Raw genomic sequence first — 26501 nt, 5'->3', positions numbered from 1 at the left:
GTATCCACAACCATGCGCAAAGTTTTGGGCAAACACGCCATTTTGAATCCAGAAAATGTTTTATTAATTTTTCCACTCTGGCAGAAAGATAAAGAAGCGAACAAACTGGCTCAATTTATCCTGGTAGTCGGGAAATCTTTGATCCCCATAAATTGGAATACCGCAGTCACACCCACTAAACAGCAACTTTATTCAAAAATTGATCAAATTTTTTACGTAGAAGAACTAGCAGAAAGAATAAATCATAGTTCGGCTAAATTTAATATTTGGATATACTGGTCCCAATTTAGGACACAAACATCCTTTCACTCAGTAATTACATTGTAATTTTTTATTAGACACATATCCCAAGGTGCTACCTCCATTCCCAATTCCCTTCTTCACCACTTGCCCACCTGCCCCTTTGATCCCACCCCGTCTTCCCTTTCCTAGTCTCTTGTTATCTCCTCGTCAACAAAAATTGAAATCTGCAACTGTCTATTATTCTTTTGCTTGCAGTGTTCGAAAATCTGACATACAAAATAACATTTGCTGTCTCTCTTGAATATTTGTGCTACTGTTTTTAGTGCTGAATTGATTGTGTTCTCAACCACTGTTTGCTACTTGCAAATTTTTCGAAAGAAAGAAAGAAAGAAAGAAAGAAAGAAAGAAAGAAAGAAAGAAAGAAAGAAAGAAAGAAAGAAAGAAAAAAAAAAGCTCTTGATCATGCTGTGTCAAACAGCATTCCCAGAAAAATCAATATGATGGACCGGGACCAGAGACTATTTTGGGATGTTGATAACCCAGCCAAGATGGAGAGGTGACCAGATTGCAATAATGGGAAAAGAGCTCCAAACTCCGAGTCTGCGGCAAGGTCGCAACTCAGAATCCAGGTGCCAAGGAATAACAGTGTGGAGCAAAGAGCCGGAAAAAAACACGTGAATGGCGAAAAAGGACGATGCTGATGTGGACTCTAAATTGCTTGGAGGACGACTGGTCCAGCTTAAGGAAATTAGTACTGATAACTTGAGGTTTCTTGGTACCTCTTGATTGACTCAGACCATCTTGGTAAGGAAGTGGGTAAGAATCCTTACATGTTTAACAGCTTACCTTGATGTAAGAAAATTCCAAAAAAGGCAGTATTATCAGCGAGGTCTTACCATTCGAAGGAGGAGCTCCAGCGAATGCCTGGCACAGGAAACAGAAAAGGCAGAGACACAGTCACTGACATGACCAGTTGGGCACAAGTGCCAACCCTGTGACTCGCAGGGTCAGACATAGCCAGGGACTCCCCAAGTTGAAATGGGTTGTCCGGGTGAGACAGCGCTGGCCCGAGAATTATAATTTAAAGGGAATCTGTCACCCTTTTTTCCCCTATTAGCTGCCGGCATAGACATCGGGGGCTTATCTACAGCATTCTGTAATATCGCTGTGTGTGACATGGATCAGCGACCGGCCCCCCTGCCGGGTATCGCTGATCGTGCAGGATTGTCCTGGGCCAATTTTTGATTGTTGGTCTCCTGCTGGCCAGCGCGCATCGCTGTGTGTGGCAGCGAGAGACCAGCGATCAGCGACGCTGGTTTCCAATGTAAACAGCGGGTATCTAAGAGCCTCAGCTCTTAGATACCCGTTGTTTACATTGGAAACCAGCTTGCTCGCTGGTCCTGATCGCTGGAGGGGCTGTCTATGTGACAGCTCACCAGCGATCAACCTATCGATGTCCCAGCGATCCCATCCATGTCGGATCGTTGCTGGGATCGCTGGGACATCGTTAGGTGTAATGGGGCCTTAAGAAAGAACTAAGTACAGAAACAAAGATCTCGGTAGACCCCTTGGGGCTGCACAATGAACAGCCATAAGGATCATTGTAAAAGTAGGACCTGACTCACTGAATAGTGGACAGAGCACTAGAAACGCTGTTAATAGTTATGTTGACAGGTGGTGCATCTGAGTCACTAGATGGTGCGTGGTAAATGGTACGCATCTCTGGATAGTGTGTATGAGACATGGACCACTGCTACACTACATTCGACCATTAGGTATGTGGTAGATGGTGTATCTGACTCACCAGACAGAACAATAGTACCGCTGCTGCATTTGATCAGGAGGTATGTGGTAAATGGTGCATCTGATACACTGGATAGTGGTCAGAAAATGAGGACTGCAGCTGTGATCGACCATGAGGTACAGTTGTGGCCAAAAGTATTGACACCCCTGCAATTCTGTCAGATAATGCTCAGTTTCTTCCTGAAAATGATTGCAAACACAAATTCTTTGGTATTATTATCTTCATTTAATTTGTCTTAAATGAAAAAACACAAAAGAGAATGAAGCAAAAAGCAAAACATTGATCATTTCACTCAAAACTCCAAAAATGGGCCAGACAAAAGTATTAGTACCCTCAGCCTAATACTTGGTTGCACAACCTTTAGCCAAAATAACTGCGACCAACCGCTTCCGGTAACCATCAATGAGTTTCTTACAATGCTGTGCTGGAATTTTAGACCATTCTTCTTTGGCAAACTGCTCCAGGTCCCTGATATTTGAAGGGGGCCTTCTCTAAACTGCCATTTTTAGATCTCTCCACAGGTGTTCTATGGGATTCAGGTCTGGACTCATTGCTGGCCACCTTAGAAGTCTCCAGTGCTTTCTCTCAAACCATTTTCTAGTGCTTTTTGAAGTGTGTTTTGGGTCATTGTCCTGCTGGAAGACCCATGACCTCTGAGGGAGACCCAGCTTTCTCACACTGGGCCCTACATTATCCTGCAAAATTTGTTGGTAGTTTTCTGACTTCATAATGCCATGCACACGGTCAAGCAGTCCAGTGCCAGAGGCAGCAAAGCAACCCCAAAACATCAGGGAACCTCTGCCATATTTGACTGTAGGGACCGTGTTCTTTTCTTTGAATGCCTCTTTTTTTGTCCTGTAAACTCTATGTTGATGCCTTTGCCCAAAAAGCTCTACTTTTGTCTCATCTGACCAGAGAACATTCTTCCAAAATGTTTTAGGCTTTTTCAGGTAAGTTTTGGCAAACTCCAGCCTGGCTTTTTTGTGTCTCGGGGTAAAAAGTGGGGTCTTTCTGGGTCTCCTATCATATAGTCCCTTTTCATTCAGACGCAGACGGATAGTACGGGTTGACACTGTTGTACCCTCGGACTGCAGGGCAGCTTGCACTTGTTTGGATGTTAGTCGAGGTTCTTTATCCAACATCCGCACAATCTTGCGTTGAAATCTCTTGTCAATTTTTCTTTTCCGTCCACATCTAGGGAGGTTAGCCACAGTGCCATGGGCTTTAAACTTCTTGATGACACTGCGCACGGTAGACACAGGAACATTCAGGTCTTTGGAGATGGACTTGTAGCCTTGAGATTGCTCATGCTTCCTCACAATTTGGTTTCTCAAGTCCTCAGACAGTTCTTTGGTCTTCTTTCTTTTCTCCATGCTCAATGTGGTACACACAAGGACACAGGACAGAGGTTGAGTCAAATTTAATCCATGTCAACTGGCTTCAAGTGTGATTTAGTTATTGCCAACACCTGTTAGGTGCCACAGGTAAGTTACAGGTGCTGTTAATTACACAAATTAGAGAAGCATCACATGATTTTTCAAACAGTGCCAATACTTTTGTCCACACTCTTTTTTATGTTTGGTGTGGAATTATATCCAATTTGGCTTTAGGACAATTCTTTTTGTGTTTTTTCATTTAGGACAAATTAAATGAAGATAATAATAACAAAGAATCTGTGTTTGCAATCATTTTCAGGAAGAAACTGAGTATTATCTGACAGAATTGCAGGGGTGTCAATACTTTTGGCCACAACTGTACGTGGTAAAAGGTACATCAGACTCACTGGGTAGGGGATCAAACACTAGTGCCGTTATTCCTATAGCACCTAAAGTCTAATTCCCCAAGGATGGAAAAGCTGGTGGGCATAGGGAAAAAAAAACACTCCATTGCTGCAGTCAAGGTCTGGCAACCTGACCAAAATAGAGAATAAAAAGGGGGCCACTGGAGGAAAACATGTACAGACTCTGCAGGAGCTACACTGGGAAGGACTGTAAGACATTGTATACACAGACAAAGGACAACCATATCCGTGTAAGGCCTCTTTCACACTTCAGTCTTTTGACGTCAGTCGAAATCCTCCGTTTTTAGAAAAAAACGGATCCGTTTGTTTTCTTATAGACTTGCATTAGCGATGGATGGCTGTCCGTTGCATCCGTCATTTGACGGATCCGTCGGAATCTCAGCGTCCGTCGTCTGGATACAACGGACATAGTAACGTTTTTGTCTGCGTCGAAAAGACGGGCGTTGATGGATCAGTCTCCGTCCGTCGTCTGCTAGAATGGACGTCGAATCAGTCACATAACGGAATCCATTTATTTAAACTGAGCATGCCCAGAAGAATTTCCATTCATTTAATTTAACCCCAAAAGCCGTTCAGGCCCAGAAGATCAATCTCTCTCAGAATCCTATTCCTTTAAATTTCCTACTGTGGCAGCTTCGACGGATCAGTCAAAAAAATGGATCCGGTGCATCAGTTTTTTGCCAATCTTCACTGGATCCGTTTTTTCACACTTTGATGGATTTTCGCTGACACCAAAAGACTGAAGTGTGAAAGAGGCCTATAATAAAAGTGTGTCCTGGAGTCATGAACTTATTTTTTTTTAACATTACATTAGGCTGGTTTCACATTAACTTTTTTTGCGCAGCGCATCGTGCGCGTCCATGCGCACCTATGTTTAACATGGCGTGCACATGGTCTTGTGTTTGCACGCGTTCGTATGCGTTTTCATGCGCATGCGTTTTTTCAAGGTGTGCGCCTAGGCGCGCCAGATGCAACCTGTTGCATTTTTTGGTCCGCCGAAAGGCGTAAAAAAAACTGCATGGGCACACTTGCGCACGGAAAGCGACAAAATAACGCATTACAGTCTATGGGAACGCAGGCGTGTGCATGGACATACATTCGTCTGCGTTTTCGGCGTAAAAATGTGTAGACACTTGTTTTAACCTCTAGAGAACGAATGCATATAAAAAACGCAAATACATGCAAAAACGCATGATGCGTTTTTGCATGTTTCTATTGCGCACGATGTGCTGCACAAAAAAAAGGTAATGTGAAACTAGCCTTTAAGCCCCCATCACACTAAGCGACGCACCAGCGATCCCGACAACAATATGACCTGGTCAGGATCGCTGGTGTGTAGCTACATGATCAGGACCAGCGACGACGCGGGTAACAAGAGCGTGTGTCGCTTAGTTACTCGCTGTGTACCCTGGATACCAGCGTGCTCGCGCTGGGAGCTGGTATCCAAGGTAAACAGGGGGTAACTAAGCGCACGCGGCACTTAGTTACTTGCTGTTTATCTTGGGTACCAGCTCCCGGCGTCTGCTTACAGCACTGGGAGCTCGCTGATCGATGGTCTCCCGCTGCCACCCGCAGCGATGCGTGCTGGCCAGCGGGAGACCAACAATTAAAAAAAGGCCCAGGACATTAGTGCACGATCAGTGATACCTGGCGGGGGGGGGGGGGCGATCGCTGGATAGGTGTCACACACACAGCAAGATCGCTGCTGAGGTTGATGTTGCGTCACAAAACTTGTGACTCGGCAGCTGTCTTGCTAGCGATCTCGCTTAAGGTACTGTCACACTTAGCGATGTACCAGCGATATGACGCGGTACGCTGGTTTCTAATGTAAACATCGGGTATCCAGGAGCCGCACGGCTCTTAGTTATCCAATGTTTACCTTGGAAACCAGCGTCGCTGATCGCTGGTCTCTCCTGGCCAGCGGGAGACCAGCGATCGAAAAACGGCCCTGGCCAATCGAGCACGATCAGTGATACCCGGCAGGTCGCTGATCCCAGTCACACACAGCAATCTTGCTGGCGAGATCGCTGTGGCGTCACAAAATCAGCGATCTCGCTGTGTGTGACGGGGGCCTTAAGCTGCTGAGCCACAAGCTCTGGACATGAGGAGGGGGCAGCTCTCCTGCAGGGAGAGGAGGAGGAGGGGAGCTCTCCTGGAGGGAGAGGAGGAGGAGGGGAGCTCTCCTGGAAGGAGAGGAGGAGGAGGGGAGCTCTCCTGGAGGGAGAGGAGGAGGAGGAGGGGAGCTCTCCTGGAGGGAATGAAATTGAAACATCTATGCAGAGCGTCGATGGAGCTTCTGGCCCAAACACTGCAGTACAGCAGGTGAAGGTCTGCTCATGACACTTGGGGGGGGTATGTGCACACGTTACGGAATCTGCTGCGGTGTACAGTAGCATTTAAATGAAGCCAAAATGAAAAACGCTGTGCACTTGCTGCGGCTTTTGTGCAGATCCGCGTTTTGACACCTGCTCCATTATAGGAATCCGCAGGTGTTAAAGCGCTGGGGAAATCCGCACAAAAACTGCAGTAAATCTGCACAAAGGCTATGTGCACACAGACTTTTTTGCCTCTGCGGATTTTGTAGTGAAAACCGCAGATAAATCCGCAGTGCGGTTTATCTGCGGTTTTACACCTCATAATGGATGAGGTGTGAAACCGCAGCGTTTCAGGACAAAAGAATTAACATGCTGAGGATTGTAAACTGCGGAAAAATCCGCAGCATGTGCACTGCGTTTTCCAGTTTACCATTGAAAACAATGGTACTGTACAACGCACCTAAATCTGCTGCGGACCCACAGCTGCAGAAACGCTGCGGATCCACAGCAGAATCCACACCGTGTGCACATACCCTAAATCCGCAGGTAAGACGCAGGACATTTTACCTGCGGATTTAGCAAAATCCGCACAGAAAATTCCACAGCAGAATCCGCAACGTGTGCACATAGTATTATGGCAGTCCATTTAACGGATTGTTACAAAGCGGCATTACTGCAATGAAACGCATTCGTTAACGCACCCATAGACTGCCATATCGTAACGCATTGCTAACGCATCTCAAAATCGGCATGCGTTAGCAATAAGCCGTCATGCTGTGACGGAACCTCGGACGTGGTCTGCAGCGTTCGAGGGTCTGTCACGGCTAGAGCAGATGGAGCAGCTGCGCTAACGTGAATGCATAACGCGATCAGAAAACAGAGTAGCGTTAGCGCAGTCCGTTTAACACATGCGTTGAATGGACTGCCATAACGCTATGTGAACCTGGCCTTGGGCTGTGTGCCCACATTGCGCTCAAGCGTTTCCGTAGCATTTTTACCTCTGTAGAAACGCTTAAAAACGCGAACAAAACACATCCTATGGGAATCCGCAGTTGCTGTGCCAATGCTGCGGATTTTTCCACTGCGGAATCGCATAGTGGTAAAAACCGCAGCATGTCCATTATTTTTGCGGAATCGCCGTCGTAGGATTGCATTGAAATGCTCACTTTACGCATGTGGCTATGCCCACCATGAGTAAAGTGAGCGCTTCATGTGCGGATGGTACCCAGGGTCTGGAGGAGAGGAGACCGCTACGACATCAGAGGTCATTCGGTCAAGGCATCCCTGGGAACGGAAGTTGCTAACTGCACCGCTGAGGGCCGGGAGGACTCCGGTGGCCGACAGAGGGTAAAGTATATCCCTATTTATTTTTTTTTTATTATTTTTAACATCCTTTGTTTTACTATTGATGCTACATATGCAGCATCAATAGTAAAAAGTTGGTCACACTTGTCAAGCACTATGCTTGATAAGTGTGACCAACCTGTCAGTCACTTTTCCAAGCAATGCTTCAAATCGTTTGGAAAAGCGCAAGCATTCTGCAAGCTAAAAACATTTGCAAAACGCTTGTGTTTTGCGGGAAAATGAATGCGAATTCCGCATGCGTTTTACCTGCGGCGGGGAGTTGCGGAAATGCTGCAGACAATTCCGCAGCATTTCTGCAACGTGGGCACATAGCCTTAAGGAATAAAAGGGCGCTTTGAGTTCCCGTCCTTCTGGGGAACAAGTCACACAGAGATACCTGTCATGAAGGTCCGGAATCCATCTTCGCAGCATGATAATGAAGACTGTCATCAGACGTCCCGGAGGGACAGGGGGCTGGAGGGTACCTGGTCCCGAGGAAGTATGGCGGGCAGCTATAAGGTACCGAGACCGTCTTCCCATCCTGCATGTCTGGCTCTGGAGGGCGAGCGGGCTATGGGGTAGTTGCAAGGACCAGTCCGCATCTTCCTCCTTGCGGATGCCCCAAACATGCTTGAAGTGTGAGGGTATGTGCACACGGTGCGGATTCTGCTGCGGATCCGCAGCGTTTCTGGCCCTGCAGGTCCGCAGAAGTTTCTGCTGCATTGTACAGTACCATTGTTTTCAATGGTAAAACAAAAAATGTGCACATGCTGCGGATTTTTCCGCGCGGATTTGAGGCGGGTTACAATCTGCAGCATGTCAATCCGCTGCGGTTTCACACCTTATCCATTATAAGGTGTGAAACCGCAGGGCTAAACAGCAGGACTTTTGACCTGCGGATTTACCTGCGTTTTTTTACAAATCCACGGGGACAAATCCGCAGCTCTCAAAAGTATGTGTGCACATACCCTTAGGAGGCATGGGGTCCTGCCAGGTAGACATGAGAGGGTACAGTAGTGACGCATTCATCTCACACTGTGCTCCAGGTCTCTAGGAGGGAGAGCAGAGTGACCAATTACACTCAGTCACCCAGAATCACAAGCTGTATCTGAAAAATAAAGATCATTAATAAACAACAACAAAACCTAAAGGTAGATACGGGGCTGAGAGCAGCCGATGTCCACCTCCTACTGAAACTAAACTAAAACTGAGTAGCTTCCTGCCAGTTGGTGGGTATATACTGCTGGGGAGGAGATAACACTTTTTTGCAGAGTGTCAGCGCCTCCTAGTGGCAGCAGCATACACCCCATGGTTTCCTGAGTCCCCCAATGAAGCAATAGAGAAACAAACATTACATTTGCAAATTAGCTTTAGTCTCTTCAGCAGAGTTTCCCCTAAAAGGTCGTAACCCCGGAGCCCAACAGGCAAGCGGCATTACGCCTCCCCGACTCTACAATGTCTAGTGTCTGCACAGGTAACTTTCTTTTGGGAGAAACAGGTTCTTCTTGGAGAGATCCATCAAAAACACGAAAGTCTTTAGGGAAATGCTTCTTGGAAAAAGGTAAGTTAGATCTTACAGGTTAGAATAAAACAAAAAAAAAACCCTATAGTATCCCCTACCCTTTAGGTAAGTATCTGATAAGTCAAAGTCAATGTCCCCATTATTGGGGTTAGCCACTATTTTTTATTGATGGCCTATCCTTATCTGACAGTCACACCCCCGCCAATCAGCTATTGAAGTAGTTGCTAACCTATCACCAGTCTGGGGTTGCCCTTACTTGTGTAATATTAAGGAGATTTTTCCAAATAATACTCATTAGCAAAAGTGGCCATAAGGATCCCTGCAGTCCCTACCTAAAAGGCCTGACTTTCTTGCAAAAGACAGGCACAAACTTCCAGAGTAAACAGAGCAGGACCCCATGACTCTCAGCAGTCTCCTCCGAGATCTCACGCATTGTCACGAGATCCTGCTCTTTCCCTTAACCCGATGCAGACACGCTACCGTTAGGTAACCGTTTAGTAATGTACACCGCCGCAGCACCGGGATCTCATGATAACAGCGCCACCAGCATGGGGGTCATTACATATCATTTAGTATATACGGGAAATGTAACAGTTGCAGATGGCGCTGGTTGTTTGCTACAATGTGCTAGCATGGAGTCTGAGCACTGGCCAGACTGGACTCAGTGGTCCGCACTCTGACTAACGATATACAGGTTATTTTCCACCAGATATAAACCATAAATGTTACCATTCACTAACAGAAAAACAAATATTTTGAGAATACTAAAAAGGAACACAAGCAAAAGCTTATACCTGTACGACGTGCACTTACCTACAGAAGCTTTGCGTGGCGTGGCCAAGTGCAAAATTCCCAGTAGGAAGTTTATCATCTCCGGTATAAACCTCTTGGACAGGGATACATACTCCAGGAACATGCAGCTAACGAACAGGCCAGCAGCGACATCTTCACAGGAGGTGACGGGACACTAGAAGTAACGCAGGACACTGGTAAGTGACTAGGACGTCTACATGGGACGGTGTGGTGACCATACTACAGACCTGGGCTCTCACCTTTGTCAGCAGCTGGCTCATCACGGTGACGGCTGGAGTGACCACCGGGTGCCAGAAATCAGACGTGGGGAATAAAATCCCAGTAATTTTGAAGTACAAGAGCTAAAAGCAGAGAATAATAAGGAATGTGATTACCACACACTCGTGAGACTGCTTGCAGAATAAAAAAAAATTATATGGAAAAAATAAAAAATTAAATGTCTAACCACATGTAATGCCGGATAGGAAGCTCGGCGTTTGGATTCAACTGCTTTATCCATGGTACAAGCGATATCCCGCAATGCATCCCTTACACAGTTAGCTGCTGCTTCTGGAAACATCTGGCACAGCTTGTTCAAAGGCCTGCAACAAGACAAGAGAGGAAGGTTTAGGATTATCTCTTCCGTTGTACAGAAATGAAGGGTACCAATTACAATTACTTTCCCCACCAGCAGCATTAAAGGTTTATTCAAATCTTCATAGATGGATAATGTTTATAAAAACAAGCAATTTTGCAATTTATTGCTGATTAAAATTTGAAGCCGTTCTTACATTAACGACTTGTTTACAGTTTGTTGCCTGTGCGACCGACCACTGCTGTCTTGTAAGCATTGTGCTGGCCAGGATTAACAAGTAGCAGCGATCCAGGGCAGCTTCAAAACAAAAACAGTGCTTACAAGCTCGATAGAAAAGCTCTTGCAAGCGCTGCACATGTTCTGGTGCTTAGCAGTAGCGGTCGTTCTCTAGCTGTAAAGAAGAGAGTTAATATTAAGATAAAAATGTTAATACGCAATAAACTGCAAAATTACTTGTACTTACAAGCATTATCCATTTATGAGAATAGTAATAACCCTTTAAAAAAAAAAAAAAAAAAATGAACACGTTAGATGGGGCTTTTTCCCCCCTAAATTTTATTTACCGTATATACTCGAGTATAAGCCGACTCGAGCACAAGCTGAGGCACCTAATATTATCACGAAAAACTGGGTAAACTTAATGAATTGAGTATAAGCCAGGTATGCATTGTCCCCTCATCCCTGTCCTGGTATGCATGGTTCCTTATCCCCGCATCCTTGTCTGCATGGTTCCTTATCCCCGCATCCTTGTCTGTATGGTTCCTCATCCCCCATCCTTGTCTGCATGGTTCCTTATCCCCCATCCTTCTCCTGCATGGTTCCTTATCCCCCATCCTTGTCTGCATGGTTCCTTATCCCCCATCCTTGTCTGCATGGCTCCTTATCCCCCTCCCATCCTTGTATGCACGGCTCCTTATCCCCCTCCCATCCTTGTATGCACGGCTCCTTATCCCCCTCCCATCCTTGTATGCACGGCTCCTTATCCCCCTCCCATCCTTGTATGCACGGCTCCTTATCCCCCCCATCCTTGTATGCATGGCTCCTTTTCCCCCCCCATCCTTGTATGCATGGCTCCTTATCCCCCCCTTCCTTGTATGCATGGTTCCTTATCCCCCCATCCTTGTATGCATGGTTCCTTATCCCCCCCCCCATCCTTGTCTGCATGGTTCCTTATCCCCAAGCCTTGTCTGCATGGCTCCTTATCACCCATGCTTGTCTGCATGGCTCCTTATCCCCCCATCCTTGTCTGCATGGCTCCTTATCCCCCCCATCCTTGTATGCATGACTCCTTATCCCCCCCATCCTTGTATGCATGGTTCCTTATACCCCCATCCTTGTATGCATGGCTCCTTATCCCCCCCATCCTTGTATGCATGGTTCCTTATATCCCCATCCTTGTATGCATGGCTCCTTATCCCCCCCATCCTTGTATGCATGGCTCCTTATCCCCCATCCTTGTCTGCATGGCTCCTTATCCCCCCATCCTTGTCTGCATGGCTCCTTATCCCCCCATCCTTGTCTGCATGGCTCCTTATCCCCTATCCTTGTCTGCATGGCTCCTTATCCCCTCATCCTTGTCTGCATGGCTCCTTATCCCCTCATCCTTGTCTGCATGGCTCCTTATCCCCCCCCATCCTTGTATGCATGGCTCCTTATCCCCCCCCCATCCTTGTATGCATGGTTCCTTATCCCTCTGCCGTGTCTGCATGGCTCCTTATCCCCCCATCCTTGTCTGCATGGCTCCTTATCCCCCATCCTTGTCTGCATGGCTCCCTATCCCCCCATCCTTGTCAGCATGGCTCCTTATCCCCCCATCCTTGTCTGCATGGTTCCTTATCCCCCATCCTTGTCTGCATGGCTCCTTATCCCCCATCCTTGTCTGCATGGCTCCTTATCCCCCCATCCTTGTCTGCATGGCTCCTTATTCCCCCATCCTTGTCTGCATGGTTCCTTATCCCCCAGCCTTGTCTGCATGGCTCCTTATCCCCTAGCCTTGTATGCATGGTTCCTTATCCCCTATCCTTGTCTGCATGGCTCCTTATCCCCTATCCTTGTCTGCATGGTTCCTTATCCCCCATCCTTGTCTGCATGGCTCCCTATCCCCCCATCCTTGTCAGCATGGCTCCTTATCCCCCCATCCTTGTCTGCATGGTTCCTTATCCCCCATCCTTGTCTGCATGGCTCCTTATCCCCCATCCTTGTCTGCATGGCTCCTTATCCCCCCATCCTTGTCTGCATGGCTCCTTATCCCCCCATCCTTGTCTGCATGGTTCCTTATCCCCCAGCCTTGTCTGCATGGCTCCTTATCCCCTAGCCTTGTATGCATGGTTCCTTATCCCCCATCCTTGTCTGCATGGCTCCTTATCCCCCCATCCTTGTCTGCATGGCTCCTTATCCCCCCATCCTTGTCTGCATGGTTCCTTATCCCCCAGCCTTGTCTGTATGGTTCCTCATCCCCCATCCTTGTCTGCATGGTTCCTTATCCCCCATCCTTCTCCTGCATGGTTCCTTATCCCCCATCCTTGTCTGCATGGTTCCTTATCCCCCATCCTTGTCTGCATGGCTCCTTATCCCCCTCCCATCCTTGTATGCACGGCTCCTTATCCCCCTCCCATCCTTGTATGCACGGCTCCTTATCCCCCTCCCATCCTTGTATGCACGGCTCCTTATCCCCCTCCCATCCTTGTATGCACGGCTCATTATCCCCCCCATCCTTGTATGCATGGCTCCTTATCCCCCCCCCCATCCTTGTATGCATGGCTCCTTATCCCCCCCTTCCTTGTAGGCATGGTTCCTTATCCCCCCCATCCTTGTCTGCATGGTTCCTTATCCCCAAGCCTTGTCTGCATGGCTCCTTATCACCCATGCTTGTCTGCATGGCTCCTTATCCCCCCATCCTTGTCTGCATGGCTCCTTATCCCCCCATCCTTGTATGCATGACTCCTTATCCCCCCCATCCTTGTATGCATGGTTCCTTATACCCCCATCCTTGTATGCATGGCTCCTTATCCCCCATCCTTGTATGCATGGCTCCTTATCCCCCATCCTTGTCTGCATGGCTCCTTATCCCCCCATCCTTGTCTGCATGGCTCCTTATCCCCCCATCCTTGTCTGCATGGCTCCTTATCCCCTATCCTTGTCTGCATGGCTCCTTATCCCCTCATCCTTGTCTGCATGGCTCCTTATCCCCTCATCCTTGTCTGCATGGCTCCTTATCCCCCCCCATCCTTGTATGCATGGCTCCTTATCCCCCCCCCATCCTTGTATGCATGGTTCCTTATCCCTCTGCCGTGTCTGCATGGCTCCTTATCCCCCCATCCTTGTCTGCATGGCTCCTTATCCCCCATCCTTGTCTGCATGGCTCCCTATCCCCCCATCCTTGTCTGCATGGTTCCTTATCCCCCATCCTTGTCTGCATGGCTCCTTATCCCCCATCCTTGTCTGCATGGCTCCTTATCCCCCCATCCTTGTCTGCATGGCTCCTTATCCCCCCATCCTTGTCTGCATGGTTCCTTATCCCCCAGCCTTGTCTGCATGGCTCCTTATCCCCTAGCCTTGTATGCATGGTTCCTTATCCCCTATCCTTGTCTGCATGGCTCCTTATCCCCTATCCTTGTCTGCATAGCTCCTTATCCCCCTATCCTTGTCTGCATGGTTCCTTATCCCCTATCCTTGTCTGCATGGCTCCTTATCCCCCAGCCTTGTCTGCATGGCTCCTTATCCCCCTATCCTTGTCTGCATGGCTCCTTATCCCCTATCCTTGTCTGCATGGCTCCTTATCCCCTATCCTTGTCTGCATGGCTCCTTATCCCCCAGCCTTGTCTGCATGGCTCCTTATCCCCTATCCTTGTCTGCATGGCTCCTTATCCCCCTATCCTTGTCTGCATGGCTCCTTATCCCCTATCCTTGTCTGCATGGCTCCTTATCCCCTATCCTTGTATGCATGTTTCCTATTAAAAAAAAAACAAAAAAAGACTTCCTACTTGCCTTGCCTGCACGCCTTTGCTGCATCTCGATCTAGTGCCAGCAGCTCTTCCGGCCGAGCGATCACGTGGCCCCGCTCAGTAAGGTAATGAATGAATATTCACTCCACACCTATGGGAATGGAGAGGCATGCATATTCATTACCTTAATGAGCGGGGCCATGTGATCGCTCGGTTGGAAATGCTGCTGGCTACCGATCCAACGAGATGCAGCGAGGGCGCGCAGGAAGGCGAGTAGGATGTTTTCTGGAAGCCGGCGGCTGCGGCTGTCACTGCTATAAGAGAAATGAATATTAATTTCACTAATAGCTGCGGCACAGTTACAGCCGCAGCTGTCGGCTCCTGCCTCCTGTTGCTCTGCCGCACCCCCACCGGCCCTCTGGGACAATTGACTCGTGCATAAGCAGAGGGGGGCGTTTTCGGCACAAAAAAATGTGCTGAAAAACTCGGTTTATACACGAGTATATATGGTAAATGCCTTAATTTTCGGCTAAAATTCACTTTGCTCTTATTAAACATTTTCCCTCTATAGCCTCAGTGTTTCACTGCACTGCCGTTTTCAGAATGGAGTTAACAGAGAATCCATCAGCGAGTTCATTCTGATAGTCTGTAACTCTTCATGGTCTTCCTCTGAGATTCTCCCAGCCGATTTATGAACACATGAAGGTTCAGCAGTCCTTTTATGTAGTTTGTGCATATGAATCAGCTGAGAAAAGACCATTCATATACTGACAGTACTTGTTAGTGGTCGTAACAATAGATACCCAAGCTTCTGCAATGCCCTACACATGGGGCACGTGACATAGCTAATCAGAAGAACTATACTTTTTAATAGGAGTTAACTGCAAATATTTTTATTATTACACCTACTACATATTGAGCTATGATCTTAGAGATGGGAATACCCCCTAAAATTAAATCATGTACTTGATAATGGTCTAGTGTTATATCCGTGCCTCCCCTCCACTATTCTTGTATGCCATCAGGGGCAGTATACAGATAAATCCATCGAGATTTAGAGCAAAAAGGAAAAAAACTTACACGATCATCTTGTCAACGGTTTGAAGATCAGGGGTTTTCTGCTCTGCCAGGTCCGTTATATAGTCCAGAAGAAAACTAAATAGTTTCTGAGAAAATATGTAATATAAATACTTTTAATATTGCGATGTAAAAAAAAAAAAAAACATGTCACCCCAAGCGCAGATCTAAAGCATGTCACAGACACATGATTCATGAGACACATATTACCAGACCACTTTCCCAAAGAGAGAACTGAACAGTTTACATATCCGTGGCTAGGGGCGGCAGCCCGGCAGACCCGTGGCTAGGGGCGGCAGCCCGGCGGACCCGTGGCTAGGGGCGGCAGCCCGGCAGACCCGTGGCTAGGGGCGGCAGCCCGGCAGACCCGTGGCTAGGGGCGGCAGCCCGGCAGACCCGTGGCTAGGGGCGGCAGCCCGGCAGACCCGTGGCTAGGGGCGGCAGCCCGGCAGACCCGTGGCTAGGGGCGGCAGCCCGGCAGACCCGTGGCTAGGGGCGGCAGCCCGGCAGACCCGTGGCTAGGGGGCGGCAGCCCGGCAGACCCGTGGCTAGGGGCGGCAGCCCGGCAGACCCGTGGCTAGGGGCGGCAGCCCGGCAGACCCGTGGCTAGGGGCGGCAGCCCGGCGGACCCGTGGCTAGGGGCGGCAGCCCGGCGGACCCGTGGCTAGGGGCGGCAGCCCGGCGGACCCGTGGCTAGGGGCGGCGGACTCGTAGGTGCCAAGGCCACGGCTTTGCTGCATTGTTACGTGTGGGTAGTTCAAGCATCACAATTGCAGAAAAAAAGCAGTGGGACGTCTGCAGTAGCGATGAGGGTTCAGGCGATTAGAAGTTATGCATCTTCTTTATTTTCTGAACCATGGCTGTTAGCCTCACCTCTAGCTTCGCCTTGTTCCCCTGAGACAGACTTGGATGATTGCACTTCTGTATCCTCTCCAGGATGACAAGCTGCTGATCGGGAGACTTCTCACTCAGGAGAGACAGGAAACCTTCATAAGACTCCGGGACTAGAACAAACAGCAGAAGGTGGAGACTTTACAATGCACTCTGCATTAGAGATCAAGATGCAGGGTTTGTACATATAGATTTAAGGCGTGTTAACGGGGTTGTTCATGGATGATGTGACATGGAGTGTGGATGGAAACTTCTGCCCATTGCTGTACAGTCAGTATTCGGCCCGGGTCCTATGCTAATTATTGGGCCCAATACTGGCTGTACCACCCCGCATGCACTAGTATCTCTCCAACCCCGGGGAGAGATCGCCTAGACATTCATTTGTGCTTAATGGCATACTTAAGATCTCAAATGTTCCCCCACGTCCCAGTGTCAGCGCTCCTTCTGCCACCCCCAGCAGCTAGCCCTCCAAAATTCATCTTAACAGAAGAAAGAGCTTCCTCATCCTTTAAACTGGCTGATGGGGATTGGTTATCCATTTCTACCGCTCACAGCATCAGTTACTGTCTGCAGCACTGACATTCGACAGCACTGTTGCCAATCAGTCAGCTCAGCAGCTCATGCAATCATCTCAAGCAGAGCCGCTGAGCTCAGTTATTGGCTGTAGCGCTGCAGACAACACATCAGAGCTGCAGACAATCACAGACACCGAGAGTGAGGAGGACAAAGTCCTGATCGGGAACCAACAGCATTTGATTAGAATTGGTCTTACAGACTACATATCCTCCAAGAATCTCACCATCAAATGTGAATGGGAGCTGAGAAGTGACCTCATCGGGATGTTTCACTTTCATCTCTTTGTTTTTCTTTGTTATCTTAACTTGCACTTCTTCATCTTCCTCGCTGTCTTCGCCAGATTCCAGGTCTGAGAGGTTGTCAGAGGCATTGCTTCCCTCCTCCTCTTCACCATCACTTCCTTCATCAACTTCACCCTCGCTACCCTCATCTGCACCATCACCACCATCGTCATCTCCGGTCTTCAGCTCACTATCGTCTGATTCAGGAAGGTTTATCTTGCCATCCTATCAAAGATGAAAAATACAGATGTGAAAACAGGTTGTCTTGAAATATCCTACAAAGGCTCTGCTCACATCTCAGGTGCCAGCTGACCTGTACTAAAAGTAATGTTGCTGTTGACCGTAGGAAGCAGCCATGTTTTTCTAACCTCATACAACCACTTTCATACCTTTTTCAGTTGCTGGCAAGAAGTCTAAGACCTGACCATCACAAACATGTGGAGAAACCTTGTATACAGTTAAAAGTACCATGGGGGAACCCAATGCATTCTTACATTGGGAGGATGAGGGAGGCTGCAGCCTTGGAAGCATTTGTCACAATAGTCAACATAAAACCCGTCCATTGGCTGCCAATTCTGGGCATTCGGCCGGGGTCACACTTGCGAGAGCAATGCGAGAAACTCACGAAACTCCATACCTGGCACTGCTGACGACACTTGGGACCGGAGTGTGCGGCTGCATGTCTTTAATAATAATAATTATATTTGTATAGCGCCGACATATTCCGCAGCACTTTACATTTGTCTTTCTATGAAGCTGAACGCTCCAGTCGGAACTGCCAGTGGCCATGCTGGGTATTGAGGAGCGAGCTTCTCGCCTTGCACTTGCGAGTGTGACCCCGGCCTTACTCACTTTCCCCAGGTCCAGAGCCGAGTCTCCCCTGCTGCTTCCTGTGTCTGTTATTGTCTGCAGCGTCCTCAACAGATATCGGGAAGGGCGAGAAAGCACTTTTTTTCAATTAAAAAAAAACTTCAGCCAGCGGACAGGGGTTATCAGAAACTAGAAAACTTCTTTAACTTTGACATTTCAACCTTTAATAGTTTGGGGTCTGCGGGACAGGATTTAAAGGGAATCTGTCCCCAGGTTTATGGTGCTGTATCTAAAGGAAGCATAAAGTAGATTCCAGGGCTGGATGTATTGAAGTATTTCACATATAATGAAAGTATAACTTCCTGCAACAAGAGCATCATCCTGATAGTCACAAGTGTCTGGCTCCCTCCGCAGCCGATTACCAGCATTTTCACCATAAAATCCAAAGAGAAACCTCCAATCAAGGAGAAGAAGAACCAGCAGTTCAAGAATATCAAAGACAAGCCAGGCCGTGCCCACCAGTATTAGGCTGTGTTCACACACAGGTAAGCACAATACCCAAGCCCATTATCCTTCAAAGTTAATAAAACATGTATTTTATGAAATGAGTGTCACTCTTGGTTATTGGGTCACCTGACAGTGACATAACCTTTGTGATATGTGTTCACACAGCGTTTTTTTTAGCGTTTTTTACCACGGTTTTCACTATAAAACCGCTAAAAATAAGCTTCCCAGTCATTTGTATGCATTTTGCAATTTGTGCACATTGATGCGGTTTTTACCGCGAAAAAAACGCATCGCGGTAAAAAACGCAGCATGCACATTAATTTTGCGGATTTTTCCACGGTTTAGGCTTCTTCCATGCGGTTTGAAACCGCTGCGGAAAAAATGCGCAAAAACTGCTGCGGAGAAATACGTGCGTTTTCTGGGAAGGGATTCAGGTTTTTGAGCATAAATTTTCTGCAACGTGTGCACTTAGCCTTACATGGCAGGACAAGAAACTACAGCAAGACACTGGAGTGACAAAATGCTTGAATCAGGGTGGAAGCAAAGTAAGAAAAGCTAGAATTACTGTGACTAATGCCTTCAAAGCTCACACTTACCTTGTAAGAAAGCATCAGACGATTGTCCTTATCCAGCACGAACCCATCCATCAAATCATCTGCAGATGTGTGTTTGGGCTTGTTCTTCACTTTGTCATCCTCTCCTCGCATGCGGCGCAGACGTTCAGCCTAAAACGGGAGCACAAAGGAAATGAACCAAAAGTCAAAATAAAGGACAATATAATCCCCAACCATGTAGACACTGATGGCAAATTTAATCAATAGGTACAGATCAGGGGCGGACACAGAGCGAGAGGGACCCGTAGTAAGAAAAATATATGGGCCCTTGAGCAGTACAATAGCTCATTATAAAGCATAATTCCACCTGCTCTGGAGGTAGAAGTGGCCCCAGTACCTCTTCGGCCCCTGTGCAGCTGCCTCAATTGTATGTTTGCCACCAAGACGGAGGGGGGAATAAATAAAACTTCTACAGATTCTGAAAATAAAGGTCAATGATGGATCATTATGTTACCTCAAGTTTCTGAAGCCGCTCTTGTTCTTCTTTAGCAATGTCTTCTTCAGACTTCATCTTGTCGGAGGGCTTAGCTTTCATGTCAAAGACAAGTTGACGGACCATCACGTCATAATCATCAGCCTGGAAATAGAAAAGAAAAAAAAAAAAAAAACACAGGATAATCAAGAATAGTGTATACATGACAGACACCAAGAGACTGAATTTATTAAATCTTAGAGATCCAGTGATAGAAGGGCTGCGGCCATCTTTTTACTGCTCCAATGCATCTAAAATAGTATATCCAATTTTAGAAAACTTCCACATGTCAAAGTGACCCTGGGGTTTTGTCCAGGGTGAGGATTGGGATGCAGAGCCCAACATCGATAACTATAAGGCTGCGTTGTGTCCTCCTAGTTTCATTGGATTTCTTTGCTTCTAAACCAGTTAAAACAACTCTGAGAAGGTCAAGATATTTTATCCAAATTGATCAGTACACAACAGATTTGAAAGACAAGGAAGCAAGATGGAAGGTGTCGGATTTGCACCGTAGTTTTAAAAGACCCTACTTGTATGGATCAGAATAGTCTCACAATTCTCACACTCGGATGCGTGACTATCATGGATCCAGGTGTTATCCGAGAAAAAAAAAAAAAAAATCAGACATGTGAATTCAGTCTCACCACTGGACCGAAGTGCTCAGCTCTGCTCCATGCACAGGCTCTTAGATGGAACAGCTTTTACAGCAGATAAAGGAAAAATGCATAAAAATACAAGAAAATAAATCCCAGACCTCATCAGAATTATCTCTGAATGTCCATGCCATTAAGAACCTCTTGACGTCTTACCTTTGGCTTCTCGATCTCCACCTTCCTCTCAGATTTCGGAACTTTGTGTGATAATAATCCCTGGATCGCCTTCCAGTCGCTGTTGAGTTTTTCGGTCAGCTCCAGCGCCTTCTCTCTTTGACTCTGCCGTTCTCTCTGAAAGAGTGAATATCCAACAGAAGTCAGAAGAGTTAAACTCGTACCCCCTTACAGTCAATATTAGGGAACTATGGTACTAAAGTCATCTAACAATATTATGTGGAGCCCCCAAACCTGAGAACAGCAGATTGGATACTCAGGGAGGGGGATGTTCCATCTGGAGGTGCAGAAAATACTGAAGTTGCTGATCTGTAGTTTTATTCATCTTATTCTTGAGCCCAGGGCCATACAGACACACGGGCTACAGAAAAATGCACAGTCCCTGCTGTCTCCTCTTTTTGGTCAGATCCATCATGCTGTGAGATGTGAATTAACCCTTCCAATGAAATGTACAGAGCTCAGCATTAGGCCGGGATCACACTACCTGTGTGATGCGAGAAACTCGCACGAGTCTCTTGCATCAACACCCGGCGCTGCCGCCGGCAATCAAGACTGGAGCTGCAGTTGCATGTATTTCTATGCCGCCGTAGCTCCGGTCCTGAGTGCCGGCGGCAGCACTGGGTGTTGATGCAAGAGACTCATGCGAGTTTCTCGCATCACACAGGTAGTGTGATCCCAGCCTTAGTAAGAAAACAAGAAGGAGCACAGTTCGAGCAGAGACAAGAGTGCAAAGGTAGTCGCTTTGCAGCAGAATCTTTTTCATTCACACCCTACTACCAGAAGATGGCAACTAAAATAAATCAAAGCTTCTCAAAGTGTTTCTGAGCCACTCTGTCCCAAGACGCTCTCCATTCCATTCATACATGTATAAAATAATTTATGCAATTGGTTTCATCAAAAACATTGCACCGTATGGCTCTTAAAGGCGGTGCACTTCCCCGCACCTTTCACTTTGATATGGTTTGTGTTCATAAATCAGCTCAGAAAAATAAAGAGGGATTTTTGGTACTTACCGTAAAATTTCTTTCTTTCTTGGAGTCTTCATTGGGGGACACAACCATGGGTGTATGCTGTCGTCACTAGAAGGCGCTGACACTACGCAAAAGTAAAAAATAACTCCTCCCCAGCAGTATACACCCACAGACAGGCACTAGGCTACTCAGTTGCTGTCAAAGCAGTAGGAGAAGCAACCAGAAACTCAACATATGTAACAGCTCAAAATAACGGAACGTAGGCCAACAACTGTACAAACATGCAGGGAAGGTGCTGTGTCCCCCAATGAAGACTCCAAGAAAGATTTTACGGTAAGTACCAAAAATCCCTCTTTTTTTATCGCCTCATTGGGGGTCACATAACCATGGGACATCCAAAAGCAGTCCCAAAGGAGGGAGAAGGAGAATATAGGTAAAGAGAAAGGAACCTAGATCGGCCGGTGGGAAACTGCCGCCTGCAGAACTTTCCTGCCCAGGCCTGTGTCAGCCGAGGCTTGGGTACTAACTTTGTAGAACCTAGCAAATGTGTGTAAATACGACCAGGTTGCAGCCCTGCAGATTTGCAAGGCCGAAGCCTGGTGAGGAACGGCCCAGGAAGATCCCACAGCCCAGGCAGACTGAGCCTTCACTCCCGGAGGAGGCTGTTTGCCTTGATCACGGTATGACTCCAGTATCGCCGAGACAATCCAACGGGCAATCATGGACTTAGAGGCCTGGAGCCCCTTTCGACGACCCTCAGGGATGATGAGTAAGGAATCTTACTGATGAAAGGAAGCAGTCCTAGAAAGGTAGACTGCATAGCTCTGACCAAATCCAGTTTGTGGAGGGACTTTTCCAGTGGATGAACAGGGGAAGGACATAGAGAGGGAAGGACGATGTCTTCATTGATGTGAAAGGCAGGAACCACCTTGGGCAAAAAGGAAGGAACAGGACGAAGGACTACCTTGTCCTGGTGAAGAATAAGGAAAGGAGAACACGACACTGCCGCTAGCTCTGAAACCCTCCTGATTGATGTAATGGCGATTAGGAAGGCCACTTTCCAAGACAGGAGAGAGAACAAGATATCCTGGATGGGCTCAAAGGGAGCACGCTGAAGAACATCAAGAACAAGATGGACATCCCATGGATGTATAGGAGGATGGTAAGGTGGCGCCAGGTGGGCGACCCCCTGAATGAAAGTCTTCACCTGAGGAAGGGAAGCCAAATCTCTCTGGAAGAGAACTGACAGAGTGGATACCTGACCCTTAAGGGTACTGAGCGACAGGTGTGATTCAAGGCCCGCTTAAAGAAAGCCAACGATGGACGGAAGGGAAAAGGACATCGGAATCAAACTGTTATCCTTGCACCACCAGAAGAAGGCTTTCCAGCATCTGTGCTAGATACGTGAGGATGCTGGTTTCCTTGCCTTATTCATGGTCTGGATGACCCTGGTAGAGAAACCGGCTTCTTTTAGGACTGAGGCCTCAACGGCCATGCTGTTAAACTCAGAGACCGGGAACTCGGGTCGAAGAGGGGGCCTTGCGAGAGAAGGTATGGACTGTCTGGAAGCCTCCATGGAACGTCCTCGACATGTTCACAAGCTCCGCGTACCAGGCCCGTCTCGGCCAATCTGGAGAAATGAGAAGAACTGGAACCCCTTCTGCCTTTATCTTTTTCATGAAACAATCACTGACCTCAGGGAGACCAGTCAAAGAAAACACTGCGGCAGCCGGCAAAGGCGCTCAATCAGTGAAATCCTAGGTGCATTGCTCCCTGGGAAATTTGAATATGCATTCCCAGGGAGCAATGCACCTAGGATTTCACTGATTGAGAGCCTTTGCCGGCTGCCGCAGTGTTTTCTTTGACTGGTCTCCCTGAGGTCAGTGATTGTTTCGTGATGTTGGTCTACTAGGCATTGCTCCCACCTAGCCAGAATCCTACTCCACGCTGATGAGGGGCAACACCCCGAAAAAGCTGTCTGTGGATGGATACCTGGCCTTGGTATTTCCCTTGTCATATCTGTAAACTCGTAAAGAGCTGGATATTGACTTAAAGGCCCACTTAATATGATGGTAATGGTGGTTTCCAAAAGGAGCCACTCCTTGGCTGGGTCCTTCCCTGGAGGAAGATCTGGCTAGTCTCGTGTTTGAGACTCTTAAATGAGGCTCCACGGACTTTATTTGCATATTTATCTTTTTCATGACTCTCGGAATCAAGGGGAGAGGCGGAAAAAGGTAGGGAAGCTGAAACTGGGACCACGGGATCACCAGGGTGTCGCAGCCTAGGGTCCTTGGGTCCCAGGACCTGGCAACGAACAAAAGGAACTTTGTGGTTCGCCCGGGACGCCATTAGGTCGACGTCCAGGGTGCCCCATCTCTGACATATTTGGTCGAAGACGGCGGGGTTGAGAGACCATTTACCTGACGAGATGCCCTGACAGCTCAGAAAATCGGCTTCCCAATTTTCCACCCCCAGGATGTGAACTGCTGATATGGTAGGGACGTGACGTTCCGCCCACCACAGAATCCTTGTCGCCGCTGACATGACTTGTTTGCTGCGAGTCCCGCCTTGATGTTTTATGTACGCCACGGCCGTGACGTTGTCCGACTGAATGCGTACCGGCTTGCCTGCGAGCAGAGACTGCCAGCGGATAAAGGCAAGAAGGAATGCCCTGAACTCCAGGAGATTGATGGGGAAAAGGGTTTCCTGGGCGTTCCAGCGCCCCTGCGCTGTGTGATGCAGGAAGACTGCTCCCCAACAGAGGAGACTGACATCGGTGGTGATGACCTGACTCCGGAGAGGAAGAAAGGACCTCCCCGCGCAGGAGAGAGGCTGTAGCGTCCACCAAGTCAGAGATTGCCTCACTTTGAGAGGCAGAAGAACCGGTTGGTCCTGAGAGACGGCTGTCTTGTCCCAAGCAGGCAAGAGAGCCTGCTGAAGAGGTCGGGTGTGAAACTGGGCATAAGGGACGGCTTCCATGGCGGCAACCATCTTCCCCAGTACCCTCATGCAAGACCATAAAGGGAGAGGGAATGGTTTCTTTACAGAATTCCCTGACGTAGAGACGTAAACTTGTCCCTCAGAAGGAACACACGGGCCTGAGCCGTATTGAACTCCATACCCAGAAACACCAGGCATTTAGATGGGAGAAGGAAGGATTTCTCCTTGTTGACTATCCAGCCTAGGCGGGCCAGAGTGTCCTCAAGGCTGTGGTCACAGTCCTGGCGTGACGGTCCTTTGGTCAGGAGATCATCCACGTAAGGGATTATGAGAATCCCCTTGGAGGGAAGGATGGCCATGACCGCCGTGAAGACCCTGGGGGCAGACGCCAGGCCGAAAGGAAGAACGGTGAACTGATAATGGTCCTTCTGCATTGCGAACTGAAGGAATCTCTGCTGCTGCACACAAACAGGAATGTGAAGATAAACATCCTGAATGTCGACAGAGCAAAGAAACTCCCCCGGTTCCATGGAGGCGATCACCGAACGTAAGGACACCATCCTGAGATGGCGGGTCCGAACATGGTGGTTCAACCGCTTGAGGTCCAGACGGACAGAGGGACCCATCTTTTTTCAGGACTACGATTAGTTTGGAGTAAAACCCTGAAAACCGCTCATTTTGAGGAACGGGCACGATTACGCCGGAGTGTAGAAGGGAAGAGACCGCCTGAAGGACCCCTGGAGCTTGACTGGGACTCTTTGACGGGTGCGAGAGAAAGAAGCGTCTTCCTTGGCTGGAAGAAAAGTCAATCTTGTGACCGGACGTGACTATCTCCCTGACCCAGGCGTCGCTGACTACTGACAACCATGCGTCCCTGAAAAGAAGAAGGCGTCCTCCCACCCTGAAAAGATTTCCAGGTGGGGGGTGACCCGTCATTTAGAGGAAAACCTGTGAGAGCGGGATCCAGAGGTCTTTGAGGGACGTCGCTTTGGTCCCAGTGAGGTGCTGGTCTGGAGGATGGTTTTCTCCTTTCCCTGGGGATGGACGAAGGGTCTTGCTGGGAGGAAGTCCCGGAAGAAGAGAAAGGTCAAAAGGAGCAGAAGGTCTAGGGCCCTTTCCTATTAAAGGGACGTTTAGGCTTAGACTGAGGAAGGAAAGTACTCTGCCCCCGGTGGCATCCGAAATTATTTGGTCCAATCTGGACCCGAAGAGCCTGGATCCTTGAAATACCAGGCTTGTGAGATTTTTTAGAGGTAGGATACGGCATATGACAATGATATTGCTGCTTGCTCTGGCGGAACAGCCAGCCGCAACCAAAGAAGCGGCCAGAAGATATTTGCCAGCGTGAGCTATCTGATCCGCCAAATCCGAGTTCTTCTGAAGGAGCTGCAGCTACAATGCCCTAGCAGAGGAACTTAGCCCAGGCAGAAATAGACTTCGCCACCCAGGTGGAAGCGAAGCTAGGGCAGAGGGAAGCACCGGTCACTTCAAAGGCCGATTTGGCTAAAGATTCATTCTGCCTGTATGTGGCGTCCTTGAGAGATGGGAGGGACAGAACTGTCTTTGAGGCTAGGCGAGAAACCGGAGGGTCCATCTTTGGAGACTCTGCCCATTTACCTGAAGGTCTGGGCTGAAGGGATATAGTATGTCTAACTGTATCCTTCCGGGGAAGCGCTTTTCTGGGTGCTCCCAGTGCTTGGCCATGGTCGATTCGAAATCTTTATAATGGGAAAGGTCCGGGGAGGACGTTTTACCCGTTTGAAGGAGACGGAGTGTTCTGGAGTGGGAACCTCGTCCTCTTTTAGCTTAAGGGTTTGAGTGATAGCTAGAATAAGGCTATCAACCATGCCTTGTACCTTGGAAGTCCGGTCTGAATCAGAGTTGGACCCAGACTAGAAATCCAGTTCAGACCCAAACGCCGCCTCCGAGGAGGGAAAATGGGGAGAAAGGGGCAACCTGGAAATGGTAGAGGGACCCAGAGAACGGGATGAGGAGCTAGAGAGTCCTCTTTCTAGATTCTTTTCTCGATCAGTCCCTGCGAAAGTTGTTGTCAGGTGCGTGCGAATCACCCCGTGAGGCATTCGGAGCACTAGTGGCCGCAGATACATTCGCAAGACGTTCCAGAGTCTGAACGAGGGGACATGGATACTTTTGTCAGGTCCGAGACCGACAGAC

The 26501-nt window shown here is 48.2% G+C and overlaps 1 protein-coding gene across 1 annotated transcript in view; it reads right to left on the bottom strand.

The window, feature by feature from the left end:
• LOC141088483 (nucleolar protein 14-like) overlaps window positions 1-26501 on the bottom strand; it is a 47230-nt gene that overhangs the window by 16341 nt on the left and 4388 nt on the right. Inside the window, exons 4-12 of the mRNA XM_073574575.1 lie at window positions 20398-20532; window positions 19571-19693; window positions 19099-19227; window positions 17128-17410; window positions 16311-16441; window positions 15441-15526; window positions 10288-10423; window positions 10082-10183; window positions 9843-9996 (exon numbers count right to left, since the gene is read on the bottom strand). Of these exons, the coding sequence (XP_073430676.1) occupies window positions 9843-9996; window positions 10082-10183; window positions 10288-10423; window positions 15441-15526; window positions 16311-16441; window positions 17128-17410; window positions 19099-19227; window positions 19571-19693; window positions 20398-20532 (1279 nt within the window). The remainder of the gene's footprint in view (window positions 1-9842; window positions 9997-10081; window positions 10184-10287; window positions 10424-15440; window positions 15527-16310; window positions 16442-17127; window positions 17411-19098; window positions 19228-19570; window positions 19694-20397; window positions 20533-26501) is intronic.

The sequence above is a fragment of the Dendrobates tinctorius genome, unplaced genomic scaffold (assembly GCF_039654945.1).
Source record: "Dendrobates tinctorius isolate UK_male_01 unplaced genomic scaffold, ASM3965494v1 ptg000039l, whole genome shotgun sequence".
Lineage (NCBI taxonomy): Eukaryota > Metazoa > Chordata > Amphibia > Anura > Dendrobatidae > Dendrobates > Dendrobates tinctorius.
Note: the sequence above shows the minus strand (reverse complement) of the source record. Positions and strands in the feature narration are given on the sequence as shown.